General features: G+C 49.6%; 1 protein-coding gene across 1 annotated transcript; it reads right to left on the bottom strand.

Annotated features, from left to right (window-relative positions):
* Positions 1 to 24,963, bottom strand: LOC115338429 (IgGFc-binding protein-like). Its single transcript, XM_041121967.1, has 19 exons — positions 24,851 to 24,963; positions 24,106 to 24,169; positions 23,950 to 23,985; positions 23,431 to 23,561; positions 22,645 to 22,926; positions 21,515 to 21,652; positions 20,609 to 20,801; positions 16,748 to 16,816; positions 14,298 to 15,545; positions 12,806 to 13,122; positions 11,818 to 12,148; positions 10,828 to 11,423; positions 9,147 to 9,711; positions 6,801 to 7,393; positions 5,816 to 6,389; positions 5,018 to 5,217; positions 3,691 to 4,071; positions 3,195 to 3,481; positions 1 to 572 (listed from the first exon to the last, which is right to left on the bottom strand). The coding sequence occupies exons 2-19, from the start codon at positions 24,140 to 24,142 to the stop codon at positions 515 to 517; spliced, it is 6,036 nt and encodes a 2,011-aa protein (XP_040977901.1). The 5' UTR covers positions 24,143 to 24,169; positions 24,851 to 24,963; the 3' UTR covers positions 1 to 514.

The raw sequence follows: 24,963 nt of genomic DNA, 5'->3' as shown, positions 1-24,963 counted from the left end.
AACTTTGTAAAAAGGGTTTATTGAATTACCCAACAGCAGGCAGTATTATACTGAAAACAGTCAAAGGGAATAGTGCATTTCTGGAGAAAAAGGCTACGATTTGGGTCTGTGGATCTCAATTTTATGTTTATTTCGGCTTGAGGTGTTTATCTCGCTTTCCTTCAGGCCGCTCCGGTGCAGATGGGTCATCTCGGCTTTGCGCTCTACCTGAAGTAGATCAGGTCTTTAAAATACATCTTTTTTTCCTCACCATTTGAGGCCAGATCAAGCGTTTGCCCTTTTTTTTTTTTTTTTTTGCAGGTATTTGAGGCCGTGCGACCCTGCTGCTGTAGGCGCCCATCATAGCTCAGTGCCGGTTTTCCTTCTGCGCTTGCAGAAACTCAACCTGAGACGCCGGTTTGTGCCTCCCGAGGCATGAAAACCTCGGCAGAAGTTATTTACAAGAAGCGCGGGAACCGGTGCGCGCGCGCGTGCGGAAATTGTCCTCTCGCATCGGTCCCCCGCGTGGTTTCGCCTACTGCATAGGGTAGACGGGGGCTTCCACTTCCATCCGCACGAGGCTGGAGGCGCGGCTGAAAGAGACGAAACGCGGGCAGCCGTCAGGGCCCCCCCTTTGAAGAGGAACCAACAGCCCTTCCTCACCCTCGTCATCGCAGAACATTGCATCTTCCCCTTCCCGAAAGGTGAGTTTTGCTCAGCGCGACCGCGTTTTTATGGGGCCGATCTTGTCCTCGGGCGTGGGATCGCGCTCAAAAAATTTCCAAGCCTGGCTGGCTTCATCTTCCGCGTCACGGATGTCGCCAAAAAAAAATTGCAGTTACCTCCCCACCCACCACCCTGTTGTTGCGACCTTGTCCGATTTCCCTCGGGAGCATCCTCGTAGCCAGCAGCAGAGGGGAAGCAAGGGTTAAACGGTTGGGTTAGGGCACGTTTTGGTGTTAGGCGGCGGCGCGGAGGTGCCGTGCGGGACGGGCAGCGCGACGCGGCGGGGCTGGGGAAGGCGGTGGAGTGAGGGGAAGGCGGTGGGCAAGCAAGCAGAAGGTGGGGATGGGATGGCCGTTGGGGAGATCTTCGTTGCCCTGTAGCGGTGGCTTTGGGGTTGCTCTGTGTTCGGCAAAATGGCTCTGAATTGGGCAAAATGGCTCTAAATTGGGCAAAATGGCTCTAAATTGGTTCAGTAAAATGGCTCTATAGTGGGCAGAATGGCTCTATAGTGGGCAAAAAGGCTCTATAGTGGTTCAGTAAAATGGCTCTATATTGGTTCAGTAAAATGGCTCTATAGTGGGCAAAATGGCTCTATAGTGGGCAAAAAGGCTCCACAGTGAGCAAAAAGGCTCCATAGTGAGCAAAATGGCTCTATATTGGGCAAAATAGCTCTATATTGGTTCAGTAAAATGGCTCTATAGTGGACAAAATGGCTCTATATTGGTTCAGTAAAATGGCTCTAAATTGGACAAAATGGCTCTATAGTGGGCAAAATGGCTCTATATTGGTTCAGTAAAACGGCTCTATAGTGGGCAAAATGGCTCTATAGTGGGCAAAATGGCTCTATAGTGGGCAAAAAGGCTCCACAGTGAGCAAAAAGGCTCCATAGTGAGCAAAATGGCTCTATATTGGGCAAAATAGCTCTATATTGGTTCAGTAAAATGGCTCTATAGTGGACAAAATGGCTCTATATTGGTTCAGTAAGATGGCTCTAAATTGGACAAAATGGCTCTATAGTGGGCAAAATGGCTCTATATTGGTTCAGTAAAACGGCTCTATAGTGGGCAAAATGGCTCTATAGTGGGCAAAATGGCTCTATAGTGGGCAAAAAGGCTCCACAGTGAGCAAAAAGGCTCCATAGTGAGCAAAATGGCTCTATATTGGGCAAAATAGCTCTATATTGGTTCAGTAAAATGGCTCTATAGTGGACAAAATGGCTCTATATTGGTTCAGTAAGATGGCTCTAAATTGGACAAAATGGCTCTATAGTGGGCAAAATGGCTCTATATTGGTTCAGTAAAACGGCTCTATAGTGGGCAAAATGGCTCTATAGTGGGCAAAATGGCTCTATAGTGAGCAAAAAGGCTCTATAGTGGGCAAAATGGCTCTATATTGGTTCAGTAAAATGGCTCTATAGTGGACAAAATGGCTCTATAGTGGACAAAATGGCTCTATATTGATTCAGTAAAACGGCTCTATAGTGGGCAAAAAGGCTCTATATTGGGCAAAAGAGCTCCATATTTGGCAAAAAGGCTCTATACTGGGCAAGATCGCTCATTAATTGGCAAAATCACTATCTGTTCAACAAGAGCAACTTATATTCAGCAAGAACAACTTATATTCGGCAAGATCACCTTATATTCAGCACGATTGCTCTATATTTGGCACGATGGCCCTATATTCAGCTGGATCACGCTATATTCGCCCAGATCGCACTGTATTTGGCAAGATCACACTGTATTAGGCAAGATCACCCCATATTTGGCAAAGTTGCCCTATATTCGGCAAAATGGCTCAGTATTTTGCAAGAAAGCCCTGTGTTCAGCAAGGTTATTTTATATTGGGCAAAATTACCCTATATTCAGCAAGACCGTTCTATACTCGGTGAAACCTATCTAAATTCAGCACTCACTCTATATTTGACTCTGCTTCTCATGGGGACAAACCCGAGCAGCTTAGCGAAGTAGAAGGCATCCCGTGAGACACCAAAGAACTATTTTTTTCAGCTTGATCTCGGCTTAGTTTTTCTTTCTACAAAGAAAACTTCCCTGGGCACCGTGATTTTGGCCGATAGCCGTTTTGTACAGGGTGGCTGACATCGAAGCTAAGGCATCGGGTGTCTACTCTTCATACACGTCTAAGTCTGGCCCATGCTGAGGCGCCAGAAACCCCCAATTATTCAGGTAATTAATTAGGGAGGGTCGAACAAACTAAGCCTTATCCAATCATGGGGCTGCAGGAGCATTTGTAGTGTGAGATGTGACAGCAAAGAAGGACAAGAGTCACTTACCAGAATAATTTCCGTGGGTTTGTGTGTGTCAGTCGCTGTGGATGAAACCAAAGAAGATGGAGAAGTCCTTTCCGGATGCCGCCTAGCCCAACCCGTTGATGCCCCACGGAGGTTGTTCCCTACCCTCTTGCTTGCACAGGCTTAAAAAAATATCAACCCATGGTTTGGGGGGGGGGGTGGGTCTTTTGGGGTCACTCACCATCCCGCAAAATCCCTGGCTTTCCAGGCATCGACAACCTCTGCGATGTTCCTCACGGTCCGGCCATCAGGCAGCTTCAGGTCATCGCTGGGGTCACCATTGAAGTTGCCACAGGGAGCGCAGAGCTGGTTGACCAAGGCGGCCCCTACGGTCACTGTCACCTCCCCGCTGGGGCTGAAGAGCACATCCATCCCTGACGTATGGGAGACGGTGATGTTCCCTGCCACCGCGCTCAAGGAAATGGCTTTGGACACCGCACTTGGAAGGCGGGTGAAAAGACCGTTCACCTGCAGCGAGGCAAAACGCCAGAAATGGGTTCAAAAAAAAAAAATCCAAGACCGCCCCGTAAAAATAGTACGGCACAAAGATATCATTGGGTTGAACGCCTAAGAGCGACTAAGGGAAGAGGAGATAAATCCCACCCCAATTCCACGTCTTAATTTAATTACTCAACTAGCTCATCCGCAAGGGTCGCCCGTGCCCCGCCCCGACTTACCCACACCTCCATGTTGTTATTCACAGTGATGAAAGCTTCGCGGAAGAAGATGAAGACGGCCACGGCAGCCGGGATGCTGTCATCCCGGCACTCGCTGACGTCCACCACCACCTTGAACCAGTTGGGTGACTGCTCGTTGCAAAGGGCGGTGACTTTGTAGGTGCCGCTGGCGAGGAGCCTTCCCCCAGCGCCGTCGAACGTGGTCAGGGAAGCCCCCGGGGAAACCCGGCACTGGCCTTCCCGCTTGACGCACCGCTGTACCCCGTCCCGCGTGGCACAGACCTCGTCCGGCGGACACCGTATGTCCTCACAAACAAGTCCCTGGGAGAGGTGGCAATTGCATTTCTTGGAGCAGTTGCTGGAGATGATGGTCTCACCCGCCTGGAAAGGAAAGGCTCAGAGGTTAATCCACGCGGACACCATCTCCGAATTTGGGGAGGAATTTCCCACCTTCAAGCGGGGAAGAAATCCCAGAGAGAGGAAGAAAAACCATGAGGTGGATTTGGTGGAATTTGTGAAACTCCCTGGACTAATTGTCCTTTCCCCCCCCGGTCCAGCAGAGCAAAATACGCATTTTAGGATGCTATTAATTGCATTATTTTAGATGTGTGTCCTTAAAATGAAGTGGCAACCCACCTCATTGAAGGTCGAGTCCCAAAACCGGTTGCATTGACTAAGCGGGACAACCAACCTCACCAAAGGAGTCCCCAAACCTGTTGCATCATCTAGATGGGACAGCCTACCTCACTGAAGATTGAGACCCAAAGTTAGTTGCATCAACTCAATGGGACGACCCAACTCATCAAAGATTGAGGCCACAAACCGGTTCCATCAACGGGACGACCCAACTCATCAAAGATTGAGGCCACAAACCGGTTCCATCAACGGGACGACCCAACTCATCAAAGATTGAGGCCACAAACCGGTTCCATCAACGGGACGACCCAACTCATCAAAGATTGAGGCCACAAACCGGTTCCATCAACGGGACGACCCAACTCATCAAAGATTGAGGCCACAAACCGGTTCCATCAACGGGACGACCCAACTCATCAAAGATTGAGGCCACAAACTGGTTCCATCAACGGGACGACCCAACTCATCAAAGATTGAGGCCACAAACCGGTTCCATCAACGGGACGACCCAACTCATCAAAGATTGAGGCCACAAACCAGTTCCATCATCTAGTTAGGACAACCCACCTCATTAGAAGACCGAATTGTCAAACCAGTTGCATCACCCAGATGGGACAACCCGCCCCACATTCCTTCCCCAACCTGATTTCCACCAAAACCGCCGATGCCAAGCCTCGATGGTCAACCTTACCTTGAAATACCGTCCCTGGTGCATGCAGCCGCACTGCTCCAGGGACACGCAGGCTTCTCCATCGAAGAGGTAACCGTCATCGCATTGGCAGCCCTCAAAGCAAGTCCAGCTGCACGGGGCTGGCACGGATAGGCTGGCGCAGGTGAAGTCGCAGGTACGGGTGCAGAGTTCATAGTGACTATGCGGTGGGCAGGAGAGGGCTGGGAAAAAAAAAAAAAAAAAAAGAGAGAAGTACCATTATTGCCCCCCCCCAAAAAATTATGACCATTTTTCCCCGACCCGGTGGAGCATCCCCACGGCTGACCAATGGTCTTGGGCATCTCTGATGGCTCCAAAAGATGTTAAGCCAATTGAATCGCGCTTTTAACATCCAAGTTAAAGCATTTGCATAGCACTAAGCACCTCGAGGCAAAGTAGAGGGATGTCCATCTCGAACTCATTGGACGCAAATATTGATGTTTTGGAGGTGGGAAGCTGGAATTTCTTTCTTCCAGGGTGTTTTGGGTGGGAAATAGGTGATTGAAGCCCCAAACTGAGCTTTTTTGAGGGAGGTTTAAAAATAATTTCTGGGCTATTTGATAGATTTTGGCGGGGGGAGTTAAGCAAAAAGCAGCCTTGCGTGATATTACGCAGGTCATTCGTATGTTGTCTTGGTCCAGACAGTGAAGGCGAGTTTGCCTCAAAAGCAGGAGGAAAAAGCCACGCTTGCAAAATTGGAGGATTTTTCTGGGGGTAAACGTGACTTTGGAGGAAAACAGGAGTCGAAGTGGCTCCACGGAGGTATTCCGGAGCACTTACGGCAAAAAGCGGTCGTTCTCCACCCGCCGATCTCGGCCCCAGCGGCTTGGCAAGCGGCGACGTAGGCTTGGAGGCTGTGGCACAGGACGTCACGAGCGCCGTCGGCAGCACAGACGTCGTGGACGCAGTGGTTGAAATACTCCACCGGGCTCACCCGTGGGTGACACGGCCCGAAAGGTCCCGCCGGATCCCGGATGAGCCCGCAGGAGTCGCCGGCGCCGTAGGGAGCGGCGTCGGCGGCATCGCACACGGGGCAAACCTTGCCGTCGCAGCCGTTGGTGCACGTTCCGTCCTTCGCCGGCACCTTCCAGGAGGTGATGAATTCCTCGGTGCTCTGCGCCAGGGACCCGCCGGGCAGCTGGAAATCGTCACCGGGGTCCCCGTTGTAGTTGCCGCCCAGTCCGCACACGCGACCGCGGTACGAGTCGGGGATGGTGACGAGGAGGTAGGTGGCCACGTTGTAGAGGAGCCGGAGGCCGGCGGCGGACTGGAGGACGACGTTGTTCCCTTCTTGGCCAATCCGTAGCTTCTTGTCCTCCGTCACCAGCGGCAGCGTGTAGCGCTCCCCGTCCACCTGGGATGTGCACATGGGACGGGTTTGCACGCGCGCGTGCACCAGGGGATTTGGCATGCACGCGCGCACCAGGGGATGTTGCACCGACGGATAGGGACGTCCCAACTTCTGGATCAGGGGATTTTGCACGCGTGCACCGGGGCATTTTGCACGCACGCACCGGGCAATTTTGCACACATGCACGCACGCACCGAAGGATTTTGCACACGTGTGTGCACCGAGGGACAGGGACGTTCTGACTTAGGGGGGGAAATTTTACACGCGCCAGGAGATTTTGCGTGCGCGCGTGCACGGGAGATTTTGCACGGATGACCGCGCCGAGGGATTTCGCATGCAGGTGTGCGCCGAGGGATTTTTTTTTTTTGCACGCGCTTGCGCACCCACGAGGTGTGCGAGACCCTCCCAACTTACCGTCACCTCCCACTTCCGTCCCCTCTCCATGCTGACCGTGTACCCGTGGATGGAGACGACCACCTTCTTCATCAGGGCCACGTTACCCCGGCCGCCCATGTCGTGCTCCAGCAACACCGAAAAGTTCGTCAGCCGCCGCTCCGGCTTGCAGAGCCGCGCCAGGACGTAGGTGCAGGAGCCCTGGAGGTCGAAGGCTCGCCCGTCGAACGTCACGTAGTGTGGGTCACCAGACACCACCAGCCGCCCGTAGCCGGCGGGGTAACACCCCAGCACCCCGTCCTCTACTCGACACTCCTCGTGGGCGCCGCAGAAGACCTCCTCGCACTCCACCACCCCGTTGGCTTTGCAACGGCATCTCTCCCGGCACGAGGCGTAGAAATCCTCGCCCTTCTTGTAGTAGCGGTCCCGGTGCTCGCAGCCGCACTCGCCCGCCGGCACGCACTCGTCACCGCTGAGGACGAAGCCCTCGTCGCAGAAGCAGCCTTCGGTGCACGGCACCGACGCGCAGCCCTCGGGGACGGCTCGGACCCGACACGTGGCCGGGCAGCTGCTCCCGCAGAGCTCGTAGTGCGAATGAGGGGGGCAGGAGGCGCCTGCGAGAAGCAGAGGAGAAAAATGTGAAGCCCCGCTTGGATTTGCGGCTGAAAGCGTCGGGGTGTTTCCGTCATTGCACTGAGGTTTGGGGGGCAGACGCAGGCAAGTCCTTGGTGGTGGAGCATCAATATCACTCTGGAGGGTGAAGGGGATTTATTTTGCATTCCCCTTCCTTGCATTAATGAAATACGTGGCAGGCGATGGGCATTTATTTTGCATTCTCCTTCCTTGCATTAATAAAATAGTTGGAGGGCAATGGGCAGTTATTTTGCATTCCCCTTCCTTGCATTAATAAAATACGTGGCAGGTGATGGGCATTTATTTTGCATTCCCCTTCCTTGCATTAATAAAATAGGTGGAGGGCAATGGGCAGTTATTTTGCATTCCCCTTCCTTGCATTAATAAAATAGGTGGAGGGCAATGGGCAGTTATTTTGCATTCCCCTTCCTTGCATTAATAAAATAGGTGGAGGGCAATGGGCAGTTATTTTGCATTCCCCTTCCTTGCATTAATAAAATACGTGGCAGGTGATGGGCATTTATTTTGCATTCCCCTTCCTTGCATTAATAAAATAGGTGGAGGGCAATGGGCAGTTATTTTGCATTCCCCTTCCTTGCATTAATAAAATACGTGGCAGGTGATGGGCATTTATTTTGCATTCCCCTTCCTTGCATTAATAAAATACGTGGCAGGTGATGGGCATTTATTTTGCATTCCCCTTCCTTGCATTAATAAAATAGGTGGAGGGCAATGGGCAGTTATTTTGCATTCCCCTTCCTTGCATTAATAAAATAGGTGGAGGGCAATGGGCAGTTATTTTGCATTCCCCTTCCTTGCATTAATAAAATACGTGGCAGGCGATGGGCATTTATTTTGCATTTTCCTTCCTTGCATTAATAAAATATGTGGCGGGCAACAGGGATTTATTTTGCATTCCCTTTCCTTGCATTAATAAAATACGTGGCGGGCAATGGGCATTTATTTTGCATTCTCCTTCCTTGCATTAATAAAATAAGTGGAGGGCAACAGGGATTTATTTTGCATTCCCCTTCCTTGCATTAATAAAATACGTGGCGAGCAATAGGGATTTATTTTGCATTCCCTTTCCTTGCATGAAGGAGGAACACGGCGGGCAATACTGATTTATTTTGCTCTATTGCATGAAGGAGGAGCAAATTTTGCTTTGGAGATGAGTTGGAGGAAATTTTCCCGCATCTGTATTTGCGTCTAAACTCATCATTTGGCCTTGGGGCTGTAGAGGGAGAGGATAAAATAATTTTTCTGGAAGGAATGGTTGAAAATGGGGTAGATAAATCCTATTCTTTCATCAGCCCAAAGCCTAGGGTGCAAATCCGAACAAATCTGGAGTGGTTGAGCATCAATATCGCTCTGGAGAGCGATGGGGACTGATTTTGCATTCCCCTTCCTTGCATCAAGGAAGAATCTGGAAGGCAACGGGGGTTTATTTTGCACCGTTGCATGAAGGAAGGAATTAATTTTGCTTTGGAACCAAGTTGGAGAGGATTTCCCCACGTCCATATTTGCACGTTAACTCATCGTTTGGCCTTGGAGCTGGGGAGGGAGAGGATAAGCTAATTGCATCACAAGGCGATGTTGGGAAAAGGGCAAATAAACCCAATTTTGGAAGCGCTTTGCGTTTCCATTGGCTCTAAGCAAAGCCGAGAGTGGGCGCTTGGGCTCAAAAACCTTATTTTTATGGCCAAGCGTGTGGAGGGGGGAAATCCCGCTCACCGCAGAAGGACGGCGTCCTCCACTGCTCCACGTTGATGCCACGGCTCTGGCATTCCGTCACGTAGGCGGCGATGGCTTTGCACAAGGTGTCCCGGTGGCCTTTGTAGTGGCAGGCATCGAAGGCGCAATCCTCGAGGAAGGGCGCGGGGTCGATGGCGTCGTGGCAAGCGCGGAAGGGCCCCCCAGCTCTGGCGATCACCCCACAGTAGCCGTCGCCGCGGTAGAGCCGTTTCTGTTTCTCGTCGCACACCGGGCAATCCCCCACGCAACCGGCCGAGCAGCCGGGGACATCTCCCACCTTCCAGCTGTTGGCCAACTGGATTTCGTCCGCGGCCCGTTTGCCGTCACGGGTGACGAAGTCGTCGTCGGCGTTGCCGTTGGCGTTGCCGCAGAGGCCGCAGACGGCGCCGGCGTAGTCGTCAGGGAGGATGACGCGGGCGTAGCTGTACCAGTCAAAGCTCACCCGCAAGCCGAAGGCGGTGCGGACGAAGCCGTGGACGCCGCTGTGGTAGAGCTCGAACTGGCCCTTCTGGGTGAACGGGAGCTCCACGAAGGCGCCGTTGACCTGGAGAAGGTGGAGGGGTCGGCGGTGGCACCGGTTAGCAACACGGCTCGCGCAACCCGCTCGAGTTTGGGGCGGTTTTTTGGTTGTTTTTTTTTTTTTTGCAAAACCTTTTGCACGGGGAAGATTTCCGTGCAAACGCAAATCGGTTGAGATGCGGGCGTTTTTTGCAAAACCCTTTGCACGGGGAGAATTTCCGGGCAAATTCAAATCAGTCGAGTTTGGGGTGGTTTTGGTCAACACTTTGCATGGGGAGAATTTCTGGACAAAATGCAAATCGCTTGAGATGCGGGTGTTTCTGCAAAACCCAGGAAGGATTTCCAGGCAAATGCAAATTACTCAGGATTTGGGTGTTTCTGTAAAACCAACGCAAATCCCTTGAGATTCGGGCATTTTTGCAAACCCCTTTGCGCGGGGAGGATTTCTGGGCAAATTCAAATCAGTCGAGTTTGGGGTGGTTTTGGTCATCACTTTAGATGAGGAGAATTTCCATAAAAAATGCAGATCGCTTGAGATTCGGGTGTTTCTGCAAAAACCATTTGCATGAAGAGGATTTCCAGGCATAGGGTTCTATATTAAGTGGAAAATATTATTGTTCAGCGAGAGAAATAGAGGAAAAGTTGTAGCTAACCCTTTTGTGCAACACTTTGGCTAAAACGAGGTGGGAATTGGACCTTTCCCAAATTAATTGAGTCAGTTTGCAGCTGTCAGGAAGAAAGGAAATATAAACTCAGAAAGCCTCGTGGGAGCAAAAAAAGGAAGCCGAAGACGTCAAGCGAAGCGGATGCTTTTGAATGTGGAAGTATTTTTGCTATTATTCATGGATATTTTTCACTTGCTTAGTCTGCCAGAGTGAAAACTGGCTGTTTCCAGGACACCATAAACAAATTGTAGGGTTTTTTTCTTTTCTTTTTTTTTTAATATGAACTTCTTTAAGTGTTTAAAAATAAGGTGTTTAAACCCAAACTAGCTGCTCAGGGCTCCCTCTGGAGATGGCAGACAGAAACCGATGCTTCCACAGTGGTGCGCATGAGGAAAAAAAAGGGCGATTTGGGGGGGAAAACATAGCAAATAAGCAGTTTAGATGCAAGCTGCACGAGGTCCTCATCGGACACCTACCTTGACCTTGCGCGGATGCTCCTGGCTCATGCTGATGACGTTGCCGTAGACCTCCAACGTGACGGCTTTGGTGAAGGACACGGCTTTGCTGCCCCGGTTGTTGTTCTCCACCTTGACGGTGAAGGGGACCAGTTTGGGGTCCTGAGTGCAGAGGGCCGCGAACTGGTAGACGCACGTCCCTTGGAAGTCGTATTTCAACCCGTCGAAGGTCGTGTAGTGAGGATCGCCCGTCCCGATGCAGGTAAAATACTTGTTCGCCTGGCACTTGGGGACGCCGTCAACCGTGACGCATTTCTCATGGGCCTTGCACCCAGCCTTCTTGCAAGCCACCTTCCCCCCTGCCTCGCATCGGCACCGGCTCTGGCAGCTCCCGGCCTCCCAAAATTCCTCCCGGACCTTGTAGGAGCGACCGTTGTGGAAACAACCGCAGGTCTCCACTGGGACACACGAGTCATTGCGGAGGACGAAGCCCTCGTCGCACTGGCAGCTCGCCGTGCACGGCTCGCTGCAGGACGCGGGGGCTTTGGGGTCGGTGCAGGTGGCAGGGCACGCCGTCCCGCAGGCTTCGAAGTGGCTGTTTTTGGGGCATCTCTGAGCTGCGGGGGTGATATTTGAGAAGAAGGTCTCAAAAAAAAAGGGCAACGCAAGGGACGAGCTAAGCGCTTTCCTTAGAGGGACATCAGGCTCCTACGTTGGCTCAGTTGATGCCCGCAAGCGATTCAGAGTCCCCGAGATATCCCGTGGGCATGGCCCTCAGGAGCCTGCCCCCCATAATTCTGTGTGTTATGGACATCTGAAGTCAGATAAGGTGCATTTTTGGGGTGGTTTGGCATGAAAAGAGCAACACAATCCTTGCCCAATGTTGGTTAAGTTGATGCCTACAAGCATCAACTTGGTGGGCTGGGCAGCAGCTCTCAGGCACCCGTGGCCAGATCCCTGTGTGGATCCCCTTCTTTCTCCCCCAAAATGTTTAGGGACCCCTGAACTCACCACAGCCTGCTGTATCCTGCAGCGTCTCCTGGTCTTCACAATCATCCTGGCAGGAGGGATCTCGCCAGCTCTCAGCCCAATCCTCCACGCTGGAAGCCTGAGTGCCATCAGAAAGTGTCATCTCGTCCTCTGAGTCCTCGTTGAAGTTGCCGCAGAGTCCACAGGTGCCCCCAAAATAACTGCTGGGCACCGCCACCATTACGGCCCAGTCTTCATCGTAGGTCACCTGCAGCCCAAAATCCGTTTGCAGGATGGTCCGACCCTCGTTTTGGGAGATCTGGATCTTCCCCGCTTCCAGGGTGGCTGGTAGGCTGGTGGGTTTGTTGTTGACCTTGGGGGAAAGGAGAAAAAGAAGGGTTAAATCTCATCGGGGGGTGGCTTTGCTAAGAGTTCACAACCCCCAAAAAGCATCTAGATACAGTCAGAAAGAGAAATTTCTTTCAGGAAGAAGCAATTATCAGCAGAAACCAGCAATTTTGCCCCGCATCGTGTAGATACGCAATAGGCTTTAGCGGGAAAAGTTCAAAACCCAAATGTGTCATGGGAAAACCATCTCCTTCAAATTCTGAGCTTAAAATCTCGTTTATGTTAAGACCGCTGAACTCTACGGCTGGGAGAAACCTCGTCTAACCTTGTAAAATAGACTTACGGCTCGCTTAGACTCCCTTTTTGTGGTAGATTTCCATGGCTAGTGGACCCCATGGATAAATCCAGGCTTACAGTAGAGTTGCACCCTTAAAATTGCCTTTTTCTTGATTCTAACCAAAAACCAAGCATGCTTTAATTAAAGACACCTCGAGACAGGTGCAAAGCACCCTCTCCTTTGCCACGTCTTGATTTGTAATGCAAAATTTCCCAATACTCCGTGGTTTCGGTGCTTCTCCTCATTTTTTAATTTGAACCTCGCCCGCCGCAATGTTTTATCCGCTTCCACTTGGCACAAAAGGCTTTCTCCAGAATAACGCCGCCACGGCCTGGAAAAACCTACCTGGATTTTACCTCCCTCTCCTATGTGGATGGAGATATTGTAGGAGTACACGTAGATATTGGTCAACCACGCCTTAAAATCGCCTTCGCTCTTCTTCTCCTCCACGACGAAAGGCACCAGGGTGGGATCGTTGCCGCAATACTTGGCAATGGTGTAGGTGCAACCGCCCCGGATGTCCACGGTCATCCCGTCGAAGGTGTGGTATTGCAGGGACTGCGACCCCATGCACGTTCCCATGTAGTCGTGCACGCACACGGCCTCCCCCTTCTCCATCTTGCACGTCTCCTTCGCGCGGCATTTGACGAGCTGGCAGGGATCTGGAAGAAATCACACGCAATTATTTGGGGGGATGAATTTGCTGCCAGATGTGGCCTCGGGGACAGCGCAAGCATCACCGTCACCGAAGATGGTCAACCAGCACCTCCAGATCTCTACTATATTAAAGCTGGGATTTAGCCCGGGTGGGTTTAGCCACCTTAAGCTTAGACTTGAACATCTGGGTTGAACGCTTGAGGCTCTTTTCATTGATTGTTTAATTACAGATGATTGATTTATAGATTAAAATTTATCCCAGGTGGGTTTAGCCACCTTAAGCTTAGACTTGTACATCTGGGTTGATTGCTTGAGGCTCCTTTCATTGATTGTTTAATTACAGATGATTGATTTACAGATTATTTATAGATTAAAATTTATCCCAGGTGGGTTTAGCCACCTTAAGCTTAGACTTGAACATCTGGGTTGAACGCTTGAGGCTCTTTTCATTGATTGTTTAATTACAGATGATTGATTTACAGATTAAAATTTATCCTAGGTAGGTTTATCCACCTTAGGCTTAGACTTGAACATCTGGGTTGATTGCTTGAGGCTCCTTTCATTGATTGTTTAATTACAGATGATTTATTTACAGATTATTTATAGATTAAAATTTATCCCAGGTGGGTTTAGCCACCTTAAGCTTAGACTTGTACATCTGGGTTGATTGCTTGAGGCTCCTTTCATTGATTGTTTAATTACAGATGATTGATTTACAGATTAAAATTTATCCCAGGTAGGTTTATCCACCTTAAGCTTAGACTTGAACATGTGGGTTGATTGCTTGAGGCTCCTTTAACTGATTGTTTAATTATAGATTATTTCCTTAGAGGTTATTGATTGATGCTATATTTATAGAAGTAATACCCTCTCCTAAAATGGGCCAAAGCCATGTTGGATTAATTACCCCCTTTTAGACCTGCCTATCCTTGTGCTACAAGACAAAATCTTGAGTTTCAGCTCAAACCAGCTAATTTTAGATACTTTTCTAGATGCGAGCTCCGTGTTTATCAGCTATGGGGATGGAAAGGGGATGTTATAGACACCCGGCCCGGAGGACTAAATTTTGACTCCTAAAAATGCGTGGGTTTGCCTTGCATTGCAACCACGCTTTCGAGACGGGGCAGGAGGGAAGCAAAAAGGGGGTTAAGGAGGCTGGAGGTGGCCACGGGACACTCACCACTGTCGCAAACAGCCGCCGACCCGTAGGCTTTTTGCTCCCGGATCCCTACGCTGAGCAACCCAAAGGGAGACGTCTTGTGCTCCACCGTATGGACGGCAAATTGACTGCCCAAACTCTGCCCGGCCCAGGAGTAATCGGTGCCCGGGACAGGTTTCCACGCGACGTTTCTCAACGGCATTTTGTTGAGCGTCATTCCAGACGTCTCCGAGGTCTTGGCGATCAGCAGGGCGTAATTATCGTAACCCTCCAGGGCAAAGATTTTATAGGAGTGGCAGTAGCTGGAGACATCTGGGATGGTCATAAAAAACGGGTCATAAAAGATGGCATCTTTATTACCTCCGTCGGCAAAAAAAATGACCTGGACGCCAGCGTTGGCAGAGAGGTACAAGGTATTTAAGGCTTGGAGTCCGTAGAGCGTTGACCGGCTGGGCCGTAGCTCCCGAACGGACTTGGTCACCCCGTGTTGAGACTCCACGCGCGTCGGCTGGGAGGTGGAGACGTAGATGATATCAGACTGAGTCTCGAAAGGCAACGGCGGCACGATGAAGGTGGTGCCCCAGCTGGAAACAGGTTGGAGCTGCTCCACCAAGTGGTCGCAGTGGGCGAACCTGGCCAAGCAAGTGTGGCCGGTGAAGACGGCTACGGGTTTTTGCGCCACGATCCTTGTGCCGGACATATCGGATGGGCTTTGGAGCTGGGCTGCTTGGAAGGGCTCCAGTCTGATGGGGAGGACTGAGCCCCGGGGGTAAGACCGGCCTTGGTAGGTCACCGCGGCTTTGAGGTGTACGTCAACCACGGTGGGCTCATCCCAGGCGGCCACCACGAACTCGCCGTAGCGGTCAGTGCCCACGTTGGGTGTCACCACGTGGTACTCCGTGCCCCAGTTGTGCACCGGGTATACCACGGCTGAGTCAACCGAGGTGGGTTTCTCATTGACCATCACCAAGGAGATGGCGTTGTTGGCCCTCACCACCACGGTGTTGTCAAAGGTTTTACTTCCCACCATCTCCGCTTGAGGTGGGATCTTCACCAGGATGGTTTGGCCTGTGGTCGCCTGCACCGTCATCCTCAAACCTGGCTTCTTCATGGAGATGGTCACAGACGTGAAGGGCGAATAACCTGTGATGAGCAGCTTGAAGTCGCTGTTGAGGGTCTGCTGCAAACCGTTTTGCATGAAGGCCACCACAAAGTCTTCCCCCAGGTGATGTGGAGCCGACGCAGCGACGTTGAGCAAGTAAAAAACACCTAGAAAAGCCCGAGGAAGAGGAGAATTTGCCATCAGTGCCTTCAGCATCCATAAAGTCAGATTTGGCAACCCTAGCTGGGGGCCAAGACTCAAGTTGGGCTTGAGGTGGCACCCGATTTAATCTTGGTGGATAAGGAATAGCGATGTGGTGGGCTATTGATTTGACGGGATATTATTTTGGAGAAATAACCATTTTAATTAACATTGATTTGAAGGACTCTTGATTTGATGGACTCTTCATTTGATGGACTATTGATTTGATGGACTATTGATTTGAAGGGATATTATTTTGGAGAAATAACCATTTAATTAACATTGATTTGATGGACTATTGATTTGACGCACTCTTGATTTGACGGACTATTGATTTGATGGGATATTATTTTGGAGAAATAACCATTTTAATTAACATTGATTTGATGGACTCTTGATTTGATGGACTATTGATTTGAAGGGATATTATTTTGGAGAAATAACCATTTTAATTAACACTGATTCGATGGACTCTTGATTCGATGGACTCTTGATTCGATGGACTATTGATTTGACGGGATATTATTTTGGAGAAATAACCATTTTAATTAACATTGATTTGAAGGACTCTTGATTTGATGGACTTTTGATGGACTGTTGATTTGATGGCTTATCAAGTTGGAGAAATAAGGTCTGTCAATTTGAACAAATATTGAATTGAAGAAATTGTTTTGAAGGAGTATCGATCGAGAGGACTATCAATTTGAAGAAACAGCAATTTGAAGAAATAGCAATTAATTCCCTGGGCAAAAGATGAGTTTTTGGGGTGGGTTTTGTGCCAGATGGAGGAACTCAAAGGGAGCAATTGGACTTTTTAAGGCGTCCCCTTTCACCTCTAAAAGGCCACAGGGGTGGGAACGTGGACAGCCACGCTCAGACAAGATGCTGAAGCGCCATGGCTGGTGCTGGATTGCAACCAGGGAGAAAATTGCCTTATTTTCAACCAATCCCCCCAAAATTTGTCTCGGGTGGGGTCTTTGCCTCTTGGTTTCCCCTCTATGTGTCAGGGGGTGGGGGGGATTTTGTCTCTTCTTAATCATTGCACAGGATGGGGGTGCAAAATATGGCCTCTTGGACTGGAAAAATCTTATTTTGAGGTAATTCACATTTCGGGGGGGGGGGGGATTTTACAGGTTATGATGCATTTCTCCATCCTGTTTGAACTCACCCCATAACACGACGGTCCAGACCCGCAGCGGCACATCAACTTTTCCCCGGCCCGGGTTGCCATCCATGGCTGCATGAAGGTGAGAAAAAGATCAAATTCTCTGTTTTCTTTTAAATTGCATTTCTGTTTGCCCATGGCCCCAAATTCTGAGGTTTATTGCGCTTGCACATGTCCCAAAATTCAACATTTTATTCCATTCGAATTCGCATGCATCCCCCAAAAATCTGTGGGTTTTGCCCTTGCACTCATCCACAAAATAAGTGTTTTATTGCACTTGCCCCAAAATTCTAGTTTTTGCACTCACACTCGCCCCCCAAAATCTGGTTTTTTTCACTCATACTCATCCCCAAAGTCATTATTTTGTTGCACTGTCCCAAAAATCTGCTTTTTTGAGGGGCATTTACATATGCCCTCCCCCCATCCAAGGACCATTCCCCCCCCAATCACTTCACATCTCCATGGAAACCGACCCAGGACGACAGATTTGGGTCCTCACAAATTTTTAAAAAATTCAACTCCCCTCTGAGCATATTTGCTTTCTCCCCCTTTCCTCCCTCTTTTTTACCTATTTTCCCATTCCCCCCCCTTTTCCCCCCTCTTTTCCTTTTTACCCTTTCCTCTCTTTTTCTTTTTTCCCCTTTCTTCCTTTTTTCCATTTTCCCTTTTTCCCCCTTTTCCCCTATTTCCCTTGTTTATTTTGCCCCATTTTCCCCTTTTCTCTCTTTTCCCCCAATCCCCTCTTTCTCCTTTTCCTCCTTTTTCCTTTTCCCATTCTTCCCCTTTTTCCCCTATTTCCCTTGTTTATTTTGCCCCATTTTTCCCTTTTCTCTCTTCCCCCCCAAATCCCCTCTTTTTTCTCTTTTTCCTCCTTTTTCCTTTTCCCTTTCTTCCCCCTTTTTCCCTTTCCTCCCCTTTTTTCCCTCTTTTTCTCCCCCTTCCTCTCCCTTCCCCCCCCCCCCCCAAAATCCCCCCAGAAATGGTCAAATTCAGCTACTACCATGAAAAAAACCCCAAGGCTGGGGGGATATTTGAGGAATTTCCAGACTTAGTTTCACACTTCAGGCTCTTTTCTGCAAAGAAATATATTTATTTTTATATATATTTAAGCTTACCTGCCTCTGGTTTTTATCCGGGCCCCAAAATCTCCGTTTTTGTCCTCAAATCCTCGATGCAAATGCCAAGAGCAAAGCCAGGGCAGGCGACTGCTGCTTCTCCCTTTATAATTATTTGCAGAAAAGGGGAAAAAAAAAAAAGACAAATACAGACGACCCCAGGGGACCGACCCACCCAGCGCTTTGACATCATTTTTGGCGAGAAAAAAAGGTGAAAACGGGGAGGAAAACATTGTTTTGATTAAAGCCGGGCCAGGGGTTGATGCAAATGGCAAAAAAGGTCTGAATTACTAAATAGGGATTTTTTTTTTTTTTTGCCGGTGTGGTTGAAATTGCCCCAAAATTACAAGCGGGGGCGAAGGGTACGAAAGGGTGGGGATATTTTTCTGCAGAAACGGGGTGCGTTAATGGGCCAAAAAAGGCCAAAAAAAGGAAAAAGAGGGGGAGGAGGGAGGGTTTGTTTCAAAAAAAGTCCCTTTTGGGGGATGACGAATAGGGCCGGGGGGGGGGGGGGGCGTGAAGTTGTGTGTTGTGTGTGTTGTGTCGTGTCGGAGCGTGTTGTGGGTGCAACATTTTGGGGGGGTTTGTGCCAAGTTGTGTGTGTTGCGTCATGTAAGAGCATTGGGGGGGGGTTGTTGTATGTTGTGTGTTGTGCACATGTGTGCACACCTCGTGTGTGCTGAGTGTTGTTTTGTGGTATGTTGCACGCCTGTGTTGTGTGTAGCGTACATGCGTGCGCACCTCGTGTGTGTTGAGTGTTGTGTTGCACGTGTTGTGTTGCACACGTGTTGCGTGGTATGCAAATGTGCGTTGTGCCCATGTGGTCACGCGTAGCGAGTGTCGTGTTGTGTTGCACACATGTTGTGCACGTTGTGTGTGTGCACACCTAGTGTGTTGTGTTGCACACATATGTTGTGCACGTGGTCACACCTAGTGTGCCCTCCTAGTCTGTGTTGACGTGTTGTGTTGCACGTGTGTTGCGTGTAGTGCACATATGTGCACACTTTGTGTGTGTTGAGTGTTGTGTTGCACAGGTGTTGTGTTGCACACGTGTTGTGTGGTGTGCAAATGTGCGTTGTGCACATGCACACACCTTAGTGTGCGTTGAGTGTTGCGTTGTTGCACGCATGTGTCGTGTGTAGTGCACACGTGTGCACACTCCGTGCGTGTTGACGGTCGCGTCGCACGCACGTGTCGTGTGTTGTAGTGCACGTGTGCGTTGACGTGCAAAGGTGTGTCATGCACATTAGTGTGTAGCGTGTTGTGTGCACGCGTGTTCTGCTGTGCACGCTAGCGTGTTATGGGCGCCCCAAGTGTCGTGTGCAGCGTGCACGTGTCGTGCGCGTGTGCATTGTGCAAAAACACTTTCTCTTTAGGGAAAAAATTCCCCTTTACGGAAAAAATTCCTCTTTAGGGAAAAAATCCCGAATTTGTGGGGTTTTAGGTGATTTTTTTTTCCCATAAAATTTGTATTTTTCGCCAAAATTAGTCACTTGGGCTCTTGGCGCAATCCTGACCTCACGTCCCTGCAGGAAAATGCCCATAAATGGGAGAAAAAAATCCAGGATTATTACAAATAAAATGAGCCCAGAGCATTTGGAAATAATTTTTTGGCATTGTCTGCAAAAGAGGGAGAAAAAATCATAAATGCATGACATAGAGTACAAGAAATTATTAAGTTGTGCACGGAGCACAAAAGAATCATGCACACCGGCAAAAAACATATTTCATGCACATAGAGTGCAAAAAATCATAAATCTGTGCTCGTAGAGGGCAAAAAATGATACATTTATGCACACAGAGGGCAAAAATTATACATTTGTGCACACAGAGGGGAAAAAAATCATAAATTCGTGCAAGCAGAAAGCAAAACTTCATAAATCTGTACAGCTACAATTAAAAAAATCAGAAATTCACACACACAGAGAGGCAGAAAACCATAAATATATGCACAGAGAGTGAAAAAAAGTAATAAATTCATCCACAGAGGGCAATAAATCATAAATTCGTGCACACAGACATAAAAAAATCGTAAATGCACGGAGAGATGTAAAAAAATCATAAATTTGTGCCCATAGAGCGCAAAAAAAATCACAAATTCATGAAGAGACGGGAAAAAAAAAATCATAAATTTATGCCCATAGAGCGCAAAAAAAATCACAAATTCATGAAGAGACGGGAAAAAAAAATCATAAATTTATGCCTGCAGAGGGCAAAAAGTCATAAAAGTGTGCGTGATGTAAAAAAAATAAATCATAAATTCATGGTCACAGAGTGCAATAAATCATTAATTCGTGTATACAGACACCCACCCCCCCCCATATATTTGTGTATGCAAAAGGCAAAAAATCATAAATTCGTGCACATAGAGTGCAAAAAAAAAATAATTAATGCACAAAGAGGCCAAAAAAAAAAAAGATGAATTCACGCACACCTAGTCCAACCCCCCCTCAAAGCACACGGCCGCACGTGAGAAATGAAGAAGACGCAGGAGCCGCCATGTCTCAGCTGCAATTTTATTGCTCCCGTAGAGGTCGACGCGTCCCGCTGGGCGACCCTGTGCTCCGCGTGGGACGGGGAGATGATGGGGATGGGGACGATGGGGACGGTCCTTCCACCTCAGACGCTTTGATTTATCTGTGGGAAGAAACCAAGAACTCAAGAGGAGGAAACGCTTTTCCAAGCCATTCTCAAATTCTCCCGTTTTTTTTTTTTTTTTTTCTAGGTTTCTGCCCCAAAACCCCGACCTACAACCAGCAGTTGTTGCTGTTGGCGACCTTGGGCACCTCCGTGGGGACACCCGTCACCTTAAAGTCATCTACTTGGAAGACCCAACGCCCTGGGACGTTGACGTTGGAGGTCTTGGTGATGTTGATGATGGCATCGGTCTGGGAGCCAGGGATGTTGTAGAAATTGGTTTCATCTCCGCTGTTGAAGCCGGCCTGGAAAAGGGGTCAAAATGGAGGATTCAGAGGGTTAACCCCACCCAAGGAATTAATGGCGTGGGACAACTTCTTACTGTTGGCGGTGGTGTCCCCAAAAAACGTTACGGGCCAACCTCCAATCTTCAGGGAACCTGGTGGTGTCGCCCCAAAATGTTATGGGCCAACCTCCGATCTTCAACGTTGTCGTCACCAAAAAGTGTCGGGGCCAACCTCCGATCTTCGGCGAACCTGATGTCATCCCCAAAAACACGACAGGCCCACCTCCTACCTTCGGCAAACCTGGCATGGTCCTCCCAAAAATGTTATGGGCCGATCTCTGACCTTCATCATCTTTGTCCCCAGAAGACGGTATGGGACAAGCTCCTACTATGAGTGAACCTGGTGTTTTCCCCCCAAAATATTGTGGCTCACCATCCTAGCATTGACACTGTTGTCCCCCAAAATGGTAGAGGACGACTTCCAGTCTTGGATGAACTTGGTGGTGTCCCCCAAAACCATTATGGGCCAACCTATCTTCGGTATCGTCTTCTACCAAAAAAATTATGGGCCAAAGTCCTACCTTCAGTGGTTTTTTTCCCCAAAAACGTTGTGGGCCAAAGTCCTTCCTTCAGCAAATCTGATGTTATCTCAAAAAACCATTACTGGTCAATGTCCTCCCCCATTCCTCAGCTCGTCCCTTTTCCCTCTGCTTTTCCTTCAACCCCACGTACGTGGGCCGGGGTGCCTCCGAGACCTGTGTCAGGGTCACCGTCACTTGCTGCCCCCGTAGTCCACTGGATATCCCAATAGTTGAGGATGATGAAGGACGTCTTGGTGTTGGTGGTCAGGACGGCTTGGAAGGTGTTGCCCTGCAAAAAAAGGAAGGAGGAGACGACACCGTCAGTGGTGGGATGAGCAGGTAGGGATGGGATTTAACCCTGAGGGCTGCACGCGGGTGTAGACTCTTTGCCCGGAGCTGTGCAAGGAAGCTATCTTGGTGAGGTATGGCCCAATCGGGTTGGTTTTTTGGTGTCTACCTTCAGATGAGTACTTTTGGTGCTCTACCACAGCCTCTTTCTCTGCACGAGGTGGCCAGAGGAACAGTGTAGTGGAAAAACTGGCTTTCAACACAGAAAAAAAAATGTGAATTAATTGGGGAGTGAAGGTTTGGATGCGATGTCTGGATGACTAAGGGTAGTTGGGGAGCTCCAGGGGGTTTTGTGTACCCATGCAGGGCTGGCAGGTAGGACAGAGGGAGCAGAGGATACACGCTCACCTCAAAAATCATGAAGGCACGTGAATGGGTGGCAAGGACCAACGAATGGGTCGTGAAGGCCAACGAATGGGTTGTGAAGGCCAGGAATGGAACGTGAAGGCCAAGAAAGAGGTCTTGAAGGCCATCAAATAGATTGTAAAGCCGACAAACGGGTCATGAGACCAACAAATAGGTCGCGAAGGTCAGCGAGTGGGTCGCGAAGGCCAGCGAGTGGGTCGCGAAGGCCAACGGATGGAATGTAAGGCCAACAAAAGGGTTGCAGGGCCAACAAATGGGTCATAAGGACAAGAAGTGGGTCATGAGAGCCAACGAGCGGGTCGTAAGGCCAACACATGGGTTGCGAGAGCGAATGAACGGGTCGCGAACGCCAACCAATTGAGCACCTGCAGCAGAGCTCTGGTTTCGGCTTGTCTAGATCTTCAGCCACCGAATCGATGACGGATTTGAGGCCACGATTCGCTTTGCCCTCCAAAACGCACCCGCCTGTGGCCACGTGCTTGTCTCTGCACCGAGTCAGGGCGGGATTAACTAATTTTTCATGCGTGTGACCTTATCTGGCCATCAAGTCACGACCGTGGACCTTACCTTATTGGTGGTAGAGCCGTAGTAGGCCACGTGGTCCCAGGTGGCCACGAAAGCCCACGTGGCGGCGTAACGGATCTTGGGGAAGTATTGGTTGATGTCCTTGGTGACGCGTGCCAGCAGCGTCGGGTCGGTGGTCTCTCGGTAGAAGACATCCCCTCCCCTCACATTGTCCACGTCCCCCCAGTACGGGGCCACGAAGGTGCGTCCATCAGCCAGGGGGAAGGGGTCGGGGGTGTATTGGTTGACCCGGGTGTCGAAGGAAATCACACCGTTGTTGTTCACCTGCAAAAGACGCCGGGTCAAGCCCAGGGTGGCGGCAACCTACGTTGGAACTCTATCACGGGGTCAACACCTTGACTTGGTTGTGGTACCCTGGAGATGGACACGGGATCCAGATGTGGTCTTACCACTGACTTCTCCATCTCTACGACCATATTGGAGGTGTTTAGGTCATTATTGCATCTACAGCTCTGTCAAAACGAGGGGGGGGGTGGGATATAACACCCTCAACTTGGCCATGGACCTCCCAGCCGCTGCTCCGGAAGGGTGTAGTTCTCCTCCCAAGACCCACCAACCATACGAGGATGCTTTGATGCACCAGAAAAAAAAAAAAAAAACCCAAACCCTCGTATTAAGGCAACCACGTCAACCCCTTGGATGGGTAGATTTTTGTTGAGGGGCAAGTGACAAAATGGACTGGAAAAGGGAGCAAAAAAACCCCAAAGGGGAGCGAAATCGGAAAACGGAGAGACATGCAAGGAAGAAGTGGAATTTTGGCTCACGTACGTAAAGGGTTCGGTACTCTTTGCCGTAGAAGGTGAAGGGCACGGCGAGGGAGATCTTCTTCGATGACCCATCATCAAGTTTGGGGTTCTTGTGGTCCTGCTGCTCCAGACCGTAGGGGTAGAGCAGGGATGCTGCAGGAAGGCAGAGGCTGAGGTATTGGGGGACACCCCCCCCCCCCCACCAACCTCATGCGTTTTGGGGTGAAGCCTGCCAGATTTGGGATTCCTGATTTTAAATGGGACCGCTTTGCTCCAGATTACCTAAAAAATGGCGTTGACTTCTCTTGGGTGTCCAACGGTTGGGGTGACAGCGGGGCTGAAGGGAATTGCCCCGTGGGAATTACACGGGGTACACCCAGATTTGAGGACAAACGGGGCAAAAATAGAACATTTGATTTTCATATACCCACGGCGTAGCCACGAGGAAGCTCTGCTCCCTTCCCGCTTCCCAAACTAAACGACGCCATTTTGGGTGGAAATACCATGTATTAATGCAAGACCCCGCACCCCAAATACCCACCTTTTTCTTGCGCTGGTTGGACGTTCATCACAGCTCCTGGAAAAGAGATGGAATATTAACCCAGGAACAATCATCACCTGTGAGTTTTCCATCTAGCAGCATCCTCAGAAAAAAATTGGTTTTTTTTTTTTTTTTTATTTTTTTTTTCAAACCTACCTAACATCAGGAGCAGGAAAGCAACAGAGGGCTTCATCCCAGCTCTTGCAAAATTGTCAAAATTCTGTAAAAATTAAAAAAAACAAACACCCCACCCAACAAACTGATGAAGCAGCCCAACGATGCTCCGGAGGTGAAAGGGTTCTCATTAAAATACCACCCGACCTCTTTTCACGGCATTTTTGCCCCATGCCGTGCTGGGGTTGAATTATTTTGACCATTTTTTTAAAGAATTGCATGCCTAGGAAAGTTTTTCTTTTCATTGCTGACCGAAAGTCGGGAAAAATCAGGTTTCCTGAGTGTATTTTAACCCTTTACTCGTCCCATTTTGCCTCAACCTGGGGACCGAACCCAGGGGTCCTGCCTATGGGAATCACCCCCCGGAGCAAAGCTAGGCATAAATTGGAGGCATTTTAGTGAAAAAAAAAACAAACAAAAAACACCTAGGTGTTTTCCTGGCTGGAAAAAGAGAAACTGAGGCAGGGTGGAGGATGCACGATGCGAACGAGGTGATTTGATGAGCACCCACGTGTGCATTTTGCAGAACAAACTCCGGATCTGGAGCAGGACAATCCTTTGCACTGAATCGGGGGCTTTTTTTCAGGAGCATTTCTGCTCGATTCGTGCAATTTTAAGCCATTTGAAAGGGAGAGCGACCGCTCGAATCCATGTAATTTAAGCAATTTCAAGCGAGAGGATTTAAAAGGGAGCGATGGATGCTCGCAGTGGGAATAAAATCTCTTACCTCGGTATCTCGCTGCGTCCCGATTTCCCTGGGAAAAGGTGGGAAGAGGAGAAAAGAGACACCGACACGAGCTCAGCCACCAAGAAATGGGTTTTCTGTCGCATCCTGCCCCT

Source organism: Aquila chrysaetos, unplaced genomic scaffold (genome assembly GCF_900496995.4).
Source record: "Aquila chrysaetos chrysaetos unplaced genomic scaffold, bAquChr1.4, whole genome shotgun sequence".
NCBI classification, from domain to species: domain Eukaryota; kingdom Metazoa; phylum Chordata; class Aves; order Accipitriformes; family Accipitridae; genus Aquila; species Aquila chrysaetos.
The sequence above is the reverse complement of the archived record's forward strand: the minus strand, read 5'-3'. Positions and strand labels throughout refer to the sequence as shown.

Excerpts from the sequence above, each read along its gene's own strand:
- LOC115338429 (XM_041121967.1), bottom strand. The coding sequence starts at position 24,142 with ATGAAGCCCTCTGTTGCTTTCCTGCTCCTGATGTTAG. Across the intron at positions 23,986-24,105 it reads TTTCCTGCTCCTGATGTTAG|GAGCTGTGATGAACGTCCAA; the intron begins GTAGGTTTGAAA and ends TCTCTTTTCCAG. Across the intron at positions 3,482-3,690 it reads ATAACAACATGGAGGTGTGG|GTGAACGGTCTTTTCACCCG; the intron begins GTAAGTCGGGGC and ends GCCTCGCTGCAG.